Genomic DNA, 17,314 nt, shown 5'->3' with positions numbered 1-17,314 from the left:
TCCTGTCACAAGAGGATATTCCCCACTTTCTATTCTGTTAGGTTATATTGAGGTCTTTGATCCACTTGGACTTGAGTTTTGTGCAGGGTGATAGATATGGATCTATTTGCAATCTTCTACATGCTGACATCCAGTCAGCCAGCATCATTTGTTGAAGCTGCTTTCTTTCCTCCATTGTACAATTTTGGCTTCTTAGTCAAAGATCAAGTGACCATATAGGTGTGTTGTTTTATGTCTAGGTCTTCAACTTGATTTTACTGATCAATATGTCTGATTTTATGCCAACCCCATGCTGTTTTTATTATATAGTTCTGTAGTAGATATTAAGATCAGAAATGGTGATACCTGCAAAAGTTCTTTTACTGTGTAGGATTGTTTTAGCTATCCTTTTTTGTTTGTTTATTTTTCCATATGATATTAAGCATTGCTCTTTCAAGGTCTGTAAAGAATTATGGTAGAATTTTGAATGCATTGGTACAGGAGACAACTTCTTGAATAGAACACTGGTAGCATAGATACTAAGATTAACAATAAATGGGACCACATGAAACTGAAAATCTTCTGTAAGGAAAAGGACATTGTCAATAGGACAAAACGGCAGCCTACAGAATGGGAAAAGATCTTCAGCAACCCCACATCCAATAGAGGGTTGATCGCTAAAATATGTAAAGAACTCAAGAAACTAGATATCAATAAAACCAAATAATCCAATTAAAAATTGGAGTACTGACCTAAATAGAGAATTCTTAACTCAAGAATCTCAAATGGCAGAAAAACACTTAAAGAGATGCTTACCATCCTTATCCCGCAGGGATATGCAAATCAAAACGACTCTGAGATTCTGTCTTACACCAGTCAGAATGGTTAAGAACAAAAACACAAATGACAACTTATGCTGGAAAGAATGTAGAGCAAGAGAAACACTCCTCCATTGCTGGTGGGAGTGCAAGCTTGAACAGCCACTTTGGAAATCAGTGTGGTAGTTTCTCAGAAAACTGAGAACCAATCTACCATAAGACCCAGCTATACTACTCTTGGGCGTATACCCAAAGAATGTTCAATCATATCACAAGGACACTTGCTCAAATATGTTCATAGCAGCTTTATTTGTAACAGTCAGAGCCTGGAAACAACCTAGATATTTTTCAACCAAGAAAATGGACAAAGAAAATGTGGTCCATTTCTATAACAGAGTATTACTCAGCTTTTAAAGGCAATGACATTTGAAGCAAATGGATGGAACTAGAAAAGATCATCTTGAATGATGTAACCCAGACTGAGAAAGACAAACATGGTATGCACTCACTCATAAGTGGATATTAACTATAAAGGATAACTATGCTATAATCCATAGGCCCAAAGAGGCTAGGTAACAAGGAGAACCCAAGGTGGATGCTTGGATATCCTCGGGAAGGGGAAGTAGAAAAACGTTCCTGGTTGGTCTGGGGGTCGGTGGGCATGGGAACTTGGGGGATCACTTTTCTGGAATGGGGGAGAGTGCTGAGAGAGATGACTGAAAAGGGGCCTCAATGGAGTCAGGTAGAAGCCTAATACAAGGGAAACTTCCAAGAGTCTATAAGGATGGTCCTAGCTAAGGCTCCCGGCAGCAGTGGATGTGCAGCCTGAATATGCCATCCCCTGGCGTCACTAGAGAGCCTTCATTCAGTGACTGAAAGAGGCCAATTCAGAGACACATGGCCAAACAATTGGCTGAGCTCAGAGAATCCTGCTGAGGAGAGGGAGGAGACATTGTAGGAGCCAGGGGGTCAGGGACATTGCAGGAAAACCCCACAGAAATTGCTAGCCTGGCTCATGGAACTCACAGAATCCGAATCAACAGTCAGGGAGCCTGCATGGGACCTAACTAGGCTCTCTGTATACATATGACAGTTGTGCAGCTTGGTCTATTTGTGGCACTCCTGGCAATGGGAGCAGGCGCTGTGCCTGGAACTTTGGCTGGCTCTTGAGAACCCATTTCTCATGCTGAATTGCCTTGCCCAGCCTGAATACAGACAAAGTGCTTGGTCTTAAAACAGCATGATATACCATGCTTTGTTGATGCCCTCGGGAGGCCTATCCCTTCCTGAGAAAATAAAGAGAAAGGGTGGAATGAGGGAGGGGGTACAGGGGAAGTGGTGAGGGAGTGTGAGGAGAGGAGGAAGGGGAAGGGAGGGAAGGCTGCAGCCAGGATGTTAAGAAAAAAAGAAACTAAGAGGAAAGTATTAAATAATCTTATCTTGTTCATAGGCTTATATTTTAGGGCAGGCAGAGTGGGAGTTCCCAGGAAACTGAATGCATTTATGGGAAAGGAAGTTATTGCCTATATTAAATATACTTTAGAAATAGACATTCGAAGTGTCTTCATCTGTACAATAGGAATATACTTATATACTTATGCTACCGAAAGGATTAGATCAAACTTGTCTTTGTCAAATTTAAAAGGAGCTGGGTCATGGAGAAAGACTCAACGGCTTTCCTAGGCTTGTGACGTGCTGCTGGGGTCCGGTGAGCATCAGTAGAAAAGTCCCTCTGTCTGTCTTTCTGACTGGTTGCAACTTGTCACCTCTGCCCCTTTTGTGTTCAGGTTTTAGCTGACCCCACATGTAAGCAGGCTTCTCATACATCAGTCCTTCTGACGGCCTGGGTCATATCTTTGCTACACATACTGCTAGCTGGGGAGCACACACTTTGGGGCAGAAGAAAGTACGGTTGGAAAAGGGCATTTCATGGGGAGGGGAGTACAAGCGTTTTTTAAAAGGCAGCGGGGAAACGTGTGAAACTGCAGTGTGAACTCAGTATTTCTGGGTGCGTTTGCTTGATACATCTACTAGCAGCACTAGAAGGCATCCATCACAAGGATACACATTTTTTTCCTCCCTAGCCTAACAATCCGATAAAGACCATGACAGTGGTGACAGTGGGGGTGTAGAGACGTCTGTTGTAGTCCTTGTGCCTGGATACTCCACTCAATCCCCTTCCCTCAGGATTTTGTCAGAGAACAAGATGACTTTTTTTTTCTTCAGTGGAATGACATGACAATTCAGATGGGACAGAGGCATGACAACAGTGTGTTATTATATACTGAGAGGAGTTGGGGCCCAGGACCCATAACTGCCGCACACCGCAGCCCCCGTCTGGGCTCTAAGCGCTAGAACTCAGTTCGCAAGCTTTGGGCAAGGGGCTGGAGGTTGAGAATACACACGCAGAGACAGACCGACACATGGATTTTCAAACACTAGTACAAAGCCCTCTTTAATAGCACTGTGGAGGCTTAAATACACTGTAGTCAATGGCCAACAGGTGAAAATCCCATCCTCTGAGCCTCTAAGCTTGGCACAGCTTCTAGTAACTTCAATTAGAAGGCTCTAGACAGGGAAGAGCAGCTGAAGGCCAGGATTCATTAGTTCCAACACACAAGGATGGATTTGGAAGAGGAATTGAGCCTTATGGTCCTTCCTTCTCTTAGATTACTTCTCCTTCACTGCCCTACATTTCAGGATCAATCTTATGAACAGAATGGAGTCACAGAATTTGACACACAAAGCATCCTAGTGAGAGTCTGGTTCACATTAACAACAGTGCAGAGGATGAGCAAATGGATGCACGAATCCAGAGTCTAGAAATTTGTGGCAAAAATGAACTAGACAGGTAATCAGAGGGGATGGGATTTGTAATTTGTACTCCAAAGAGTTAGGAGATACAAGAAGAAAGGTAGATAATGAGGATATTTAATGCTTGTGGCCATATCCCAAACACAGTAATAAAAATATTTCTCACAATTGAGAGATCAATACCAGGCTCTGTAGAGCTCCACAGATATGTGTCTCTGCTGTCCATTCTATAGATGGGTAGGGGTTTAGAACTAAAGGATGAGCATCATTCAAGTTGCACTAGGAGGAAGCAGAGATAAATCCTGAATTCCAGTTACATTCTATTTTACCGTGTCTTTTCTCAAGACTGGACAAAGTTTAAATATAACAAAATAAAGAAAAGAAGGTGCCTATGAGCTCTTACCAACAGCTCATTTTTCAGTGCCCACGTACTGTGTACAAACATAATGGCTTGATTATTACAGGCACTTTGCTGAAGAGCCTCTTGGGAAACAGCCATAAAAAGAGGAGAAGATAGAGGAAAGGCACCTAAGGTTTCCAAGTTGAACATCACTTATGCATCTGGCCCATCTTCACTTCCTTTTCTCTAATGACTAGCACAGACATATTGTATGTCTAAGGAAATGGGAGAACTCATTGAGGACATTGGGGCCTGCAATTTACAAATATATACACTAGTTATAGAGAAAAAAGGCATAGTGCGGTCAGCTGAAAGACCAACCGAACTCAAGTGTTACTGAGCATTCTGAAGGGCACAGACATAAGGGTTCTACCAATGCTCAAAGCCATTTGAAGGGAGAGTTGATAATGCCACATAATGGGAAATTAACAAAACACGATGATGAAAGGCTTGCCTTTGGAGTGGATGGGTCTCTCCCCTTTTAAGTTGTGATTATTTTGCAGTAAAAGAGAGGAAAGATATGCCTGCCAGACTTTATATAGTCTGTACAAATGAAAAGCCAAGGTAAGATTGAGTTACAGCACAAAAAAATACCCTATCGAGAGGAATTATGGCAAAGAGGAAGAAAATTAACATAATGCAACCTAAATTTATTCTCGTTTTCTCTTCTCTCTTCCTCAACAAGAGGAGCAATATATTACTTTCTCCTACTCTCTTAGGTTGCCAACTGATCAGTAAAGTGCTAATTAAACTTAATTATGTCGACTCTGATTTTAGTCACAGCAGAGGTAGAAAACACAAGAGTTAACTACATCAATTACAAGAATATCGTCTTTTCAAAAATGTCCTCCTTGTTTTTCACTGTTTGTACCAAATATTTGCTATATTCTTGTATGTGATCCAAAATATATAAAAAAAGACAGTTTAATTGCATCTACAACTGAGAAATCTTGATGTGGTAGGATGTTGCCATTTGCTTAACTGGGCAGCATGCGTCCATAAGCAGTGTTCTCATCTGCCCTTCGATATTAAAAGCCTTTGCAGGCACTGGCATCGTCCAGCATGCACAGAAACATATAGATGAGGCTTGGTTTCAGCTACTCTGGAGAGTTGGAAGATTAGTAGGGCTCCTGCAATCTCAAACACCTGTACTTGGTTTTAGGAGATGGTTTATTTATTTATTTAGAAGTTATAGAGGTTAGATGTGAAAGTTTTTTTCTATTGAACTATGGAACGAAGATCATATATATCACTGCAGCTTTTGCCAGAGAGGAAAAGCAATAATGCTCGCAACTGGCAACACTGAAAGTCTGACAGCGGAGGGTGGGGTGCAATTAGGAGGAGAGTGTGCGCTCTCAAATGGACTTTGCTGAACTAAAAACTGTTGAGGATCAGGCCAATGGAAGCGGGTTGTCTTTGGAGTGTCTAACAGAGGCTGTAACTTGTCAAAGCGCATTGGCCCTTTCACTTCGTCTCCTCTTTTTTTCTGTAGAGTTTGGCGAACAACTCGGTGTGGCACTTTCTATGTGGTCACCTTAACCTGCTCTTTCCAAACCTACTTTCTTCTTATGGTGACTTTTTTATTTCTTTTTTGGTTTTTTGAATCAGGGTTTCTCTGTAGCTTTGGAGCCTGTCCTGGAACTAGCTCTTGCAACCCAGGCTGATCTCCAACTCACAGAGATCGGCCTGCCTCTGCCTCCCAAATGCTGGGATTAAAGGCGTGTGCCACCACTGCCTGGCTTTATGGTGACGTTTTGTAGCCTTAACTACCCAGTTCCCTTTCGTGCACACTGCCTACAGCCGTTCTTGAAACAAGCATGGAAAATCTGTGAAATTTACTGCATGTTATTTACTGTTAGTAGAGTCTAAGGAAGGACCATATGTTAGGTAAGAGGTTGGCTTTGTTCATATATATTTATGATTCTGATGGCAGTCTATATATTGATAGTTTCGTGGCTAGACATGTATATGGCAAATACCTAAGAGTGTGGCCTGGGGCTTCCATGGTAAGTCACTAGTTTAGAGCTGAAATTCTGCAGCATTAGATTGCAGACAGTGATGTTTCTTGATACTTTGCTCATGGATATTTGCTTATAAAATAGGAATAAAATAATTATTGAGAGCTCCTCTTCCCCCTGTTTGCATAAGTTCTGATCAAACTTCCCAACTTTCCATATCATTTTGAAGCCAAGCACACTAAAATATGCTGTGAGCTGAGAACAGGGTAGGGCCGAATAGTTTTGGTATTAATATTTCAGGAAGGAAAATCTTCGCAAAGCAGGCAGAGAACAATGTAGTCTTTTCGTTTCAGGACACGTTTTGGAAATCGAAATTATCAACGTGGATCAGAAAACCATTTCCCCCTGAAGACAGCATAAAAGGAGAAGTTATAGAGATGAGAAGAAGACCAAACAGGCATGTGCAGAAATTAACTTTTTTATTATATATCATATACTGTGGTAGTAAAGTTTGTTTGAAGTGCATGAATAAAAAGTTAGTGAAATTACAGGAGGAACAATCTATATAGCAATAATTGGTGCATTCCCTGTGCATCTGAAAGAAAAAAAAAAGAGTTTTCACTCATTATTTTGGCCTAAAACTTAGTGTTCAGGTTCCCAAGATTCTGACATCAGAACCCGGATAACGCTGATTAGAACCATAGGGGCTTTACAATAAAAGCTAAAATATTGACCATATGATGGCAAAAAGTCTTATTTTTGTGGTTAACTTATTCTCTTCTAGCTACTCTCTGATGATGTTGGTGGCGCTGTGGAGGAGGACCGCCTCCTCCTGGACGAGGACCGGGAGCGCTCAGCATTGTAGGCGACGTGCTTGTCATAGTTCTCCATCTGAGCCTCAATGAAATCCTTCTGTTGCTGTCTGATGGTCTGGCTGATGAGCCCAGGGAGGGCGTGAATGCTGCCAATCAAAGTCTCTAATTTGGTTTCCAGGGTGACGATCCTTTTCTCAAAGTCTTCACTCCTTTCATTTAAGTCGGAAATCATGTCATACATGATATTCTGGGTCTGGAAAACAAGATTGAGAAGACAGGAAACAGAGAAGTAAGAGGTTTAATTACTCTTGCCTCAGAAGCAAACTATCAGCTCTTCAAACTTTAACACTGGCCTCTTGCTGGTGACAGGTGTGCCAGCTAACCAAATAGTTTAGGTCACAAAGTAAATTCCATGTATTCTTAATGCTAAGATTTAAATGAACGATGACAGGCATTAGCTGAGTATGATTTAGAAAGTAAGGTGTAGTTATGGCTTGTGAGATTTCCAATGATTTTATGTGGCATAAAGTCACTTTTCATAAAGTCAGATGAAAATGTTTTAATTTATTGTTTATGTGATGATGATTTCTATGCAAGTTAGCATTTCAAATTCATTTTCAACAGGTGACACGACAACCTGGCCAATTTTTATAATAACAGTATGATGTAAAGAACAAACAAATTAACGGCCAGATGATTGCGAAATGTAAAAAGATGATAGAAGAACAGAAATAAAGTTTAGAATCAATTGATCTGAGCACATAGTAATTTAGAACAGCCAATACTCACATATCTTTTGTTGTCTTGTGTTCCAAATCTCAGACCTCTTTTCATTGAATCCAAGAAAAAATTTCACAGATAAAATGTAAAATAACATAAATCCTCAATAAGATTAATAGTTGTGGAGGATGCTAAGTTACTAGCCCAGGGCTGGGGGGAAAGCTGAGTGGTTGAGCACGTGCCTAACAGGCACAAGCCTCTGGGCGTGTGCTCCATACACCACACAAGTGAAAATTTATAGGTCGCCTTATTGGAATGTCTGTTCAGAGCTACATGGTCTGGAGTAGGAATATGAAATGCTTTCTTGTACAGAAAACTGAAACTGTCTTGATCAGAGAGACTCATGAGTCTGAGACAACGTTTTAGTTCCTGGAGGAGTTAAGAAACTTGCAGAGCTGCAGGGCTGAGATGGGAGATGTGGGGGAGCTAAGAGCAGGAGTTAGAGATGCCACACTGAGTCTAGTACCAACGCTCCCAAACCCAAGACTCTTTGTATCGCATCCTCCTCCTCCTTCAGTTCTTCCTGTATCTTTTCCAGCTTCACAGCTACTTAAAGATGATAACAAAATGACTGAGGGAGTTATTCAGAACAAAGGCATCTTGTTCTGGTTGAGTCATGGACACAGAGAGCACTAACTTTACTTTTACTACATTCTTGGGGTAATTGGGCAACATCCGTCATTAAAAGAGTTCATACTGAATTCTTACGGCATGTATCATCCTGTGGTCAGAGTACGTATGGCATTACAGAAATAACAACTATATTCATGTTTGACTTTGTATATACCTTTTGTGTATATGAGCGGTGCTGGAGATCAAGCGCATGATCTCATGTGTGCTGGGGGGGCAGATTTCAGTTTCCTACTATATTCTTAAAGTACATTCCTCACCTTCATACAAACCTAAAGGCGTCTGTTTTATTTTTTAATGTCCAATATTTTTAAGCATGTAATCTCGGACTGATGCAACACATAAGTATTATTTCCCTACCCCAAGTGAAGGCCACATGAATGGGGGATGTCTGTGTCCTGCATGTGTGTACACTGCCCGGCTTACATGAGTGATGCATGATCCCTGAGGTGCATCATTCAACACTTACCTTGAATATGTTTACCTAGTATGTGTTACTGATAATGCATAAAGTGAATATATTTTGTAAGTGTTATTTAATAAGACTAAGCCAAATGTCTAATTTTCATAGATTATACTTAAAGATTTGGCAAAAACATAATATGACTTATCAAATATAAAACGGGATGTATGTGCTGCCTCCGCCAAAGCGATTGCGCTACAAGGCAGAACACATCCATCCTTCTATTCTAGAGTCTCCTTTGGAACTAGCTCAACAGGATGTAACATTTGCACAGTTGATAAATATTCATATTTTCCAATTGCCTTTTACTTATGGAGGAACAATAAAAGAGCAGATAGATCTTTTAGATGTGACAAAGAACTAGAAAACTATTAATGTACTTGGTACAAAAGAATGTGATTGTTAAAGTAATAAAAAGGAGAAAACCATAAAAAGTGAGTTATTGCTTCTGAAACACAAATTTTATTTTAGAAAATAAGTTCCAGGATTTAAAAATATCAATTTCTCTAGTTTTTGGTTTGCTTAAAAATATAAAAAAATATTAAGAATGATGAGCTCTATTTATCTCCCAACCTCATAGTGACATTCAATATGTAGTTCTGTCCTTCCACAGATGAGATATCATTTCATATTCCACTAAGAAGTCTTATGGTATTTCTAGTGCACCCCCCCCCAAGGAAGCTTTTAGCACCGAGGTTGGATATATGGGGAATGAACATATGAACTCAGTATGAGTTTTAGAAAAAAAAAATGCTTCTAAGTTGGATCATCATTTTGGAGTGGTTTGGTAGCCTTATTTATTAAATTTGTACTGCTCATTGTTGTACAGTAGTTAATTTCCATGGTTGCAGCCATGAGGGCTGAGCCCCTTGGAATTGATTACCTTTGCCAGATCCACTAGGGTATTTGCTTGGTCATTCAGTTTCCTCTGTTCCATCTTCACACTTCTCAATCTACAAGACAGACGCTGAAGTCAGAAAGGTCCTCTTGTTTCACGGGCTAGGTTACTGCTTTCAAAGGGGCATGCACAAAGTCCACAAGAGCAAAGAACTGCATGGATAATGCCTGGTATTGGGGGGTAAAGTCCACACTGGTTATGTATCTGGTACAATGAGAAGCATGCTTCCCCAACACCGCAAAAAGAAAGGAGAGCAAGAGATGAGATGTCCTCAGGACAGCTAGGTACCAGGTAAGTGGAATTCAGGAAGACTCATCGGGATTGAACCACATGAGAAAAAGCCAAAACATTCCTTAAAGCCCCAGTATCGTGACAAATAGACATAGGAAGAAAGATGCAAAGCAACTGGAATTTCATCGTGTTGGAGCAATGAACACCTTCCTATGCCTACATGACTAGATACAGGAATTAACCCTGTTTAGTCGGAAATGAATTGGGTTAGGTATTTGAACCTGATGAAACCACAGTGATAAGTGAGATTCTTGTTAACAAAAACCACTTTTATTCAACCAGCAGCAAGATAACTCCAAACATATTATTTTCTTACTCTGTTTTGCTTGACTTTACCTTAAACTGACAGCGAATTTGAACAGAGGACAGACCGTTTCTTTGGGAGAGTCCCTTTTAGCTTTCATTGTAGTTTTTAAGAAATGACAGAATATATCTAGTGGGTAGACCATCTATTTTTAAGGTTTATTCTTGTTACTTTAAAATGTCCTTGCATGTTGATTGACAGTCACAAGGCCACTCTTAAAAACTCATTTTTCTAAATGAAGCTCTTATTTTTTAAATTTATTTATTGTAGTACCCCAATAAATATGTATTTCATGGTTCTTAGGTTCAAGAAAGTAAGACTTTAAAAGAGAAAGGTGGGTTATTGTTCTGTAAACCAGCTGGCTATTCAAAGCCAGACTCAAAAGAAAAGAAAAGAACTCAGTTTCTCTGAGCTGTTTTGTGACAAACAAAGAAAAGAAATCCATGTTTATTTCACTTGTGCTTGATAATGAATCATTTACTAAGTATGGCTTCAGTGAATGAAGAGAGTATTTTACACTTTTTAATTTAAATAGTATATAACTACATGAGGGAAATAAAAGATTCACAGGGCAAGATTTTACTGCCAGGGAGACTTTCCTAATTTGTTTACAGCACTTAGTGACTTCGTCTTGCACCTAGGACAGCCAGCATGTAGCTGAGTCTGCTCCCCAGTGAAGGTACAGCTCCTGCCAGCTGGAGTCTAAATGGTGTCCATCTATAACACAGTCTTGAGTACTCTAAAATAGTTCCCATTTATCGATTGTTTGCTGTGTGTTCATTAGAAACTCAGAACCAAGTTAACTGGCTCCTTTTGATGTTACTGTAGAGATTAGAGTAAGGTCTAACCTGAACGAAATCTATAAACACATATTTAAATTCAATATATTGTTGACAGAGTTTTCTCTAAGCACCAAGAAAGGTTATAACTCTTTACTTATACCTTTTAAAACCCAGCAAAAGTCAAGCAAAAAGCATCTTGACCAGCTGTGGATCAGTGAAGACAAGAACAGTAAGGAAAAGCTGCAATGTTAGCTGGGGACGCCACTCACCCCAATTTGACTTTGTTTCCTCAAGTATAGAATGAAGTGCTGGATACTGTGAGTGCTGGAGGTATCATAAACGGACTTTAAGTGATACCCAAATAAGACCTTAATACTAAAACATATGGAAAGACAGCTTTTCCCTTTAACCACCATGAATGTCTGGATTATTAAAAGAAATAAGTGTCAGGCAGGTCCTATCTTATCTCAACCTCCTGATTTTTTTTTTCCACAGGGGAGCGGTAAGATCACGGCTCAGAGCTTTCTAGCCTATGGCTATAATTCAATGCCAGAATTAAAGTTGTCAGTTGATGGCAACTTGACTGACTATCTTTATGATGGGCTTACATCAAGTTTTCTTGTAAAGTTTACTAATGCCTAGAGTTTAGAGCACTGGACCAGATACCTCCAGAAATCTGTGGGTAAAGAGAGAGTCCTGAATCTTGCTGAACAGGAGGAGGGGGAGAACGCTGGTTTTGGATAAAGTAGGAACTTTTTCTAAAGCACTTTAGTCCAGCATCCATCAGCTGGATTCAGCTACGACTGACAGTAGAATTTTGCCCGTGGTGTTTATTACTAACCTACAAAGCTATGTCAGATGATGTAGCTTTCTAGATTAGAAACGAATCTGATTGATTTATTTGTGATCCGACCCTGACTGGAACTCCATTAGCTCTTGGACTTAAATGATCTCGTCTTGCCCTCTGATCTGCCTGTGGCAGGGGACTGCCTTCTGAGACTGCCCATGAGGCTAGGTGAGCAGATAGAAACCTTGCTCGAGCTGCAGCTGCCAGAATAAAAGGAAACATGCACATGGATAGTACACTTTTTTCCCCCCGCAAAAAGATTAAGAAACAGATGTTGCTTTCTTCCTTGTGAACTTCACTTATCACAGGAAAATATCATGATTTTGGATCACATTTCCATAGCAGCAATCAGACTACCAAAATTCACAAATAAAGGATCTGCTGGGTGCATGCAGCCAGTAGAAAACTCTGCAAATGTTGAAAGGAACAGCTCACACAACTTACTTCCGAGCTCTATTTTCATTTTGTTGAAATAAAAAGACAAAACAAAAGAAAAGAAACTGTAAAGTATTCTGGAGCAAAACAACACAATGTGGTGTTCAGTTGTGCACAGGGGGCTCGATTCGTCAGCTGGAAGACCCTGCAGGATCTTGACATTGATTGACACTATTCAATTCATCACCATCCTTTGTTGCCACTATGCTCTGCCTACCTGAAAGCACTTGGCTTCCTCTTAAACCAGAATTCAGAATGAAGAACGTGCGTAAAAGTCATGTTGGCCTCTTCATACTCGGTGTTCAAGGGGATAATAGGAAACACTTTGGCTTAGAATGATGGATATAATGATTCTTTTGAAGGGGGAGCATATCTTTTCCAGATCGGGGCTATTCGGAATCCCCTCTAATATAAATTTTGCGCATTAGCTTTCTTGGCTCTAGACAAATTCGAGTTGATTGATGGATCCATGGTTGAGACAGAAGAATGAAAAAGTTAAAGCTGCTATCAGAAAAAGGGTTGAAAGTTAGAGAGAGAACACTTCATGGCATCGAGTGACAATTCAAAAAGACAAACACATTACTGAAAAGAGGGCACTGGTCTAGAGAGTGTAGCATCATCAGAGGCTAGAGAGGTCACATGTTGGGAAAGAGGCCATAAAGTATGGAAAAAGAGAAAGAGCTGAGCTAGAGGGGTCTGGCAGAAGAGGAGAGAGCTGCTAAAATTGCTCTCAGGGAGAATCAGAGAGTAGCAAAAGCCAGACGAGCTCCAGAAAATGACTTGTGAGTTTATGTCCAGCCAGGTCTACTATACGCAGTGCTGACAGATGATGCTGAGTGCCCTTGAGTCTGAGCAGTGGGCAGTGAAGGCCTGGCCCTGAGGAATCGAGCCCTGTGTACTGTTTTTCACGACGTCACTCTACAACTTCCAATATGAAGTTAACATGACAAGCGATTATGCACCAGTAGAATGATCTAGCCAAACCCAGCCCTTGTAACCAAACTTATTCTGCTGTAATTGTTCATAAACTTTAAGTATTCCCCACAGCAAAGGAAACCCAGCAAACCCCCAATGACTTACACAACAATTCTGAACAGTAGAATTTCATTAAACTCATCTGCTTTAGATGTACACATTGCATTAAAAAAAGGCAAGAAAAGGATGATAGTGGAAACGTCTGATGGAAGCAGAGGAATAATTAGGGGTGGCTTCTGTCCCACTACCCGGAGCAGCCAGCTGAAGAACTTGATATAAGCTCCTCCCACGAGCCCTTGCAATCAGGCTGACATGCCCCGCAGGACAAATATGCCACTTCCTTTTGGACAGTTCATAAAATCAGCTTCCTTGTACAGAGATAATTTTTATAAATAATATTTTGTTAGAAAGAAACTTAAAGCAAAGTTAAATAATAAAATAATCAATAAATTTTTGCAGTGAATAAATAACAGAATATTCTTCCACATTAGCATGAATATGCTTAGAACTTCAAAGCATATGGCAAAAGACACTAAAGAGCCACCATATCCATAGTTACAGGACTGCATTACAGAATCTACTGGTGCATGCTTTGGTTTTTTTTTATTAAAAAATTTATCAAAGATGCAAATCCAATATGACTGTAGTTTAGGTAGTTTCACCGACAGGCACACAATACGAAGCATGGTCATAGCACGTGTACTTACTTACTCCTGCTTCATCTCACCGTCTTTACCTTTGGGTGTACCCTCTCACACCCAGAAAGGGAAGTTTTCTATCATGCTCGGACAAAATTGACTACCAAGAAACACTGAAAGTACAAAAATGTTCTCTCCGTGGCTTGCTGTAGTGGCTTCTGTCAATGTTGGGGTTCCTGTGTCAAATGGCTTTAGAGCACACGCTCTTCCTAAAGATCCCTTTCTAGGGGAGCCCTCCGAGGAAGTGGGTGTCTAGATGAGGAACCCAGGAAGAATCCGAGTACATCTTGGGGTCTCACTCTCTACTAAAGAGAAGGGAAGGAATGCACCATCTGGGCTGCGGCTCCTGGATTGGCCCTGGGTCAGAAAGGGAACTGAACTCCAAGGAGCAAGCTCCTGCTTTGTGAGCCAACTCTAACATGATTCTACTTCTTGTTTCCCCCTGACTTTTAACAGAATCATTTTAAAATTCTAGCTCTGTCATTTCCTTACAGGGTTTGGAGGAGTGGTGCGGCTATATGCCTAGGCGAGTCCCAGAGTTAGAGAAATCCCATCCCCTTCTAAGGAAAGTGCGTTGGTGGCAATACGGAGCATGAGTGAGTGGCTGCGAGCAATAATGATAAACTATTCTACCATATGTGCAAAGCGTTCTCTATTTTAATCCCAGAGTTACTTGGGTTTTTTTTTTCCTTTTTGACTAGTGGAGGTTTCAATTCCACAGAAGCATGCACGTGGGCATCATTATAGGCACATTATAGACTCATCCGGACCTTAATAAGCTAACTAAGCAGGGCAGGGAAGAATTAGAAGACGAAAGTCTATGGATTCCTCACAGGAGGTTAGTGGTACCATGTTGCCTATGAATTAACTAAATGCATAAAATAAAAATCTCAGATTCACAGCTTTCCTGCCTGGTGTACTGGCTGGATCTGAGAAGGCCAGTGGTATTATGGCACATAATGGCTCCCCACATTTCCACGGCTACCCTGCTGTGTCTCACAAGGAAAGCCACTTTCGTGAGCCACAGATGTGACCATGAATAAAGGGCACGAAGAGCAAGTCTGCTGTCACAGTGGATACCCACAGGGGCAACACTTACAGTTAAGACAATGCCATCCTGGAAAGGTCTGTTTCTCAGTCATCATTGAATCTTATGAGGTACAGACAGTTATCTTAAAAGACTCTAGTAATTGTATAACAAAGACAGGCATGAAGGCCTTACGTCAGGTAAATAATAGTAAACTAATAACCAATGCTAAACTCCATAGTGAACAAACAGCATATAGATAATCCCCAGATATTTGATTAAGAAGTCATTGAATATTGTAAAATTAAGACAATTAAATATACTATGTTATATAAAAAGTAAAAATCCAGATGGATCATATAATGTCCCCTCCCTCCAAGATTCTACAGTGGATACAAGCTGAACATTTCAGGTCAAACTATATAAATAAATACTTTAATTAAATATAATTCTACCAGAAATGATGGCCTCTGTAACAGAAATCATGGCCTCTGAAGAAAGATATTTTGATTAACACGCACAATTTTCAGCCATAAAAAAACCTAAACTTTTCTCCTCTGGGGTCCATTATTAGATTTTGAGGTATCTCTTGGAAGTAAACATGACAGTGCCTTTTTCTTTTCCTCCCTCACAAGAAAGAACCCACAAGCACAAAAATCAAAAGCAAAGGCTAAGAAGTAGAACAAGACAGAAATGAAAACAGGTACTTACTGATGAATAGCTTGCAAGAATTTCCGTTGATGCTTTCTTACTTTTGCGTGGTCGATCTTTTTCACGAGCTTTGTGTTTTTGTAGATTAACCACGTTTCCCTGAGTACATTGGCGGCTGCGTTTTTCACCTGTTTAGAAAACACAAGAAAGGCCGTCGCTACATCCTCAAGCAGATTCCCCATACTCATTTGAGGCTGTGTTTTTCATCCTAAGAACCACAGTGAACTGGAGCTTTAGAAACTGCTACTCAAATGCCTGTTTTTCTAGTATATCTGCTTTCATGCAAGAATTTCCATCTGTCTGGGAACACTTGAGTGAAATATTAGGGAGATCCTACTGATCTCTTTCTGTGTTACACTCTACCTGTTCTTACAAGAAATTATATTTTTATTCAATACTCATTTAAAGATAAATCAGAGATGCTGAATTTCCCACTTCCACAGTGACTCCTCTCTCCATCCCCTTTATTTCCCCAGAGAAGAGCAAAATGTCAAATACCAAGGTCAATTTTTTTTTTGCAAGCTCACCTGGGCTTTCTGGCTGTGAAGCATAGCCAAGGCATGTTTCCATGTGTGAGTTCACCTCATGCACGTAAGCTCCCAAAATAACTGGTGTATTTGCTTGTTAGCACACTTTCACTTGTAGGGATGCTATCATGATTTCATGGGAAAGCGAAACAGAAGGACAGACGTGACTGTCCCAGTGTAACTGCTCCCAACGAAGGCTAGTCACCTTATCTAATTCCATGCTTTCTGATTAAAATCTCCAGAGGTCCTGGGAACTGATAGAGATCAAGGCAGGGTAGATCTCCTCTGCCGGGCTCCCCCTGGAACCTAGAAAACAGAACTAATTTCTCCAACTAATTTGCTACTTACTTATCCTAAGAAGTTTTCCCATTTAATACCCTTGAGTGAAGAAAGCCACAGGCTGGTTGGGCACAGGATGGAGGAAGACAACTCAGGATAGGCAGTGGTGGAGGAAGAGTAGAATTCAAGCTAAAACTGGGAAATGGATCTTGGGTCTACAGTAACCAAGTCAGGTCCAGTGCCTAGTGAGCCTGTTGGAATTTGGTTTTCTCTAACATGAGCATGCTAGAGATGATGGTTACTGAAGTCCTGTTATCTCATTTTACAATAAGAAGCTGCCTTAGAATAAACACTGTAACTAGTTTACAGCTATATAGTACTCTCGAGTTGGTACTAAGATGAGTCTGTCCTTATTCGCTCTTAGTTTCCCTCAGACATCACTGAAGGGTTTGAAATTCTTACTTGAGGTTAAAATTTTCGATGGATTCCACTTAGAAATTTCATAAATAACTAATTTAAGTGTGTTCTCAGCAAATGACAGTCATTAAGTTGGTGGCTTTGCATAAAATCTTGAATAGATGAATATTAGAGGGGGCTATGGTCACATGTTGGGCCAAGTACGTGATTGAGGTTTCAATTGCAAAGCAGTTCCACGTCTAGGAAACAGCGGCGAAATGACGTTGTTAAAGTCAATGGGTCTCTTGTCGAACGCGACTTTTGAAACCTGAACAGCCTTTTAGTAAGAAAGCAACAAGACTCCCTCTGCGACATCCTGTCCACTGTCGCACTTATTTGATTCCTGAGAAAAGTATAATACTTATGATAGAATAGCATGGGTTACAATAGACTCTAAAAGTGCTTCTTTAATACGGTAAAGCTTGCG

The 17,314-nt window shown here is 40.4% G+C and overlaps 1 protein-coding gene across 2 annotated transcripts in view; it reads right to left on the bottom strand.

Moving 5' to 3' along the window:
- Positions 1-6,431: 6,431 nt before the first annotated feature.
- Positions 6,432-17,314, bottom strand: part of Kcnn2 (potassium calcium-activated channel subfamily N member 2) — a 130,785-nt gene continuing 119,902 nt past the window's right edge. Inside the window, exons 7-10 of one of the 2 annotated variants that reach the window (XM_005356064.3) lie at positions 15,626-15,753; positions 12,224-12,232; positions 9,541-9,610; positions 6,432-7,037 (exon numbers count right to left, since the gene is read on the bottom strand). In XM_005356064.3, coding sequence (XP_005356121.2) covers positions 6,750-7,037; positions 9,541-9,610; positions 12,224-12,232; positions 15,626-15,753 — 495 coding nt within the window. In that variant the 3' untranslated portion in view covers positions 6,432-6,749. The remainder of the gene's footprint in view (positions 7,038-9,540; positions 9,611-12,223; positions 12,233-15,625; positions 15,754-17,314) is intronic. The other variant, XM_005356065.2, reaches the window with a different exon arrangement.

Source organism: Microtus ochrogaster, chromosome 18 (genome assembly GCF_000317375.1).
Source record: "Microtus ochrogaster isolate Prairie Vole_2 chromosome 18, MicOch1.0, whole genome shotgun sequence".
NCBI lineage: Eukaryota > Metazoa > Chordata > Mammalia > Rodentia > Cricetidae > Microtus > Microtus ochrogaster.
This window is presented reverse-complemented; position numbering and strand designations above follow the sequence as displayed.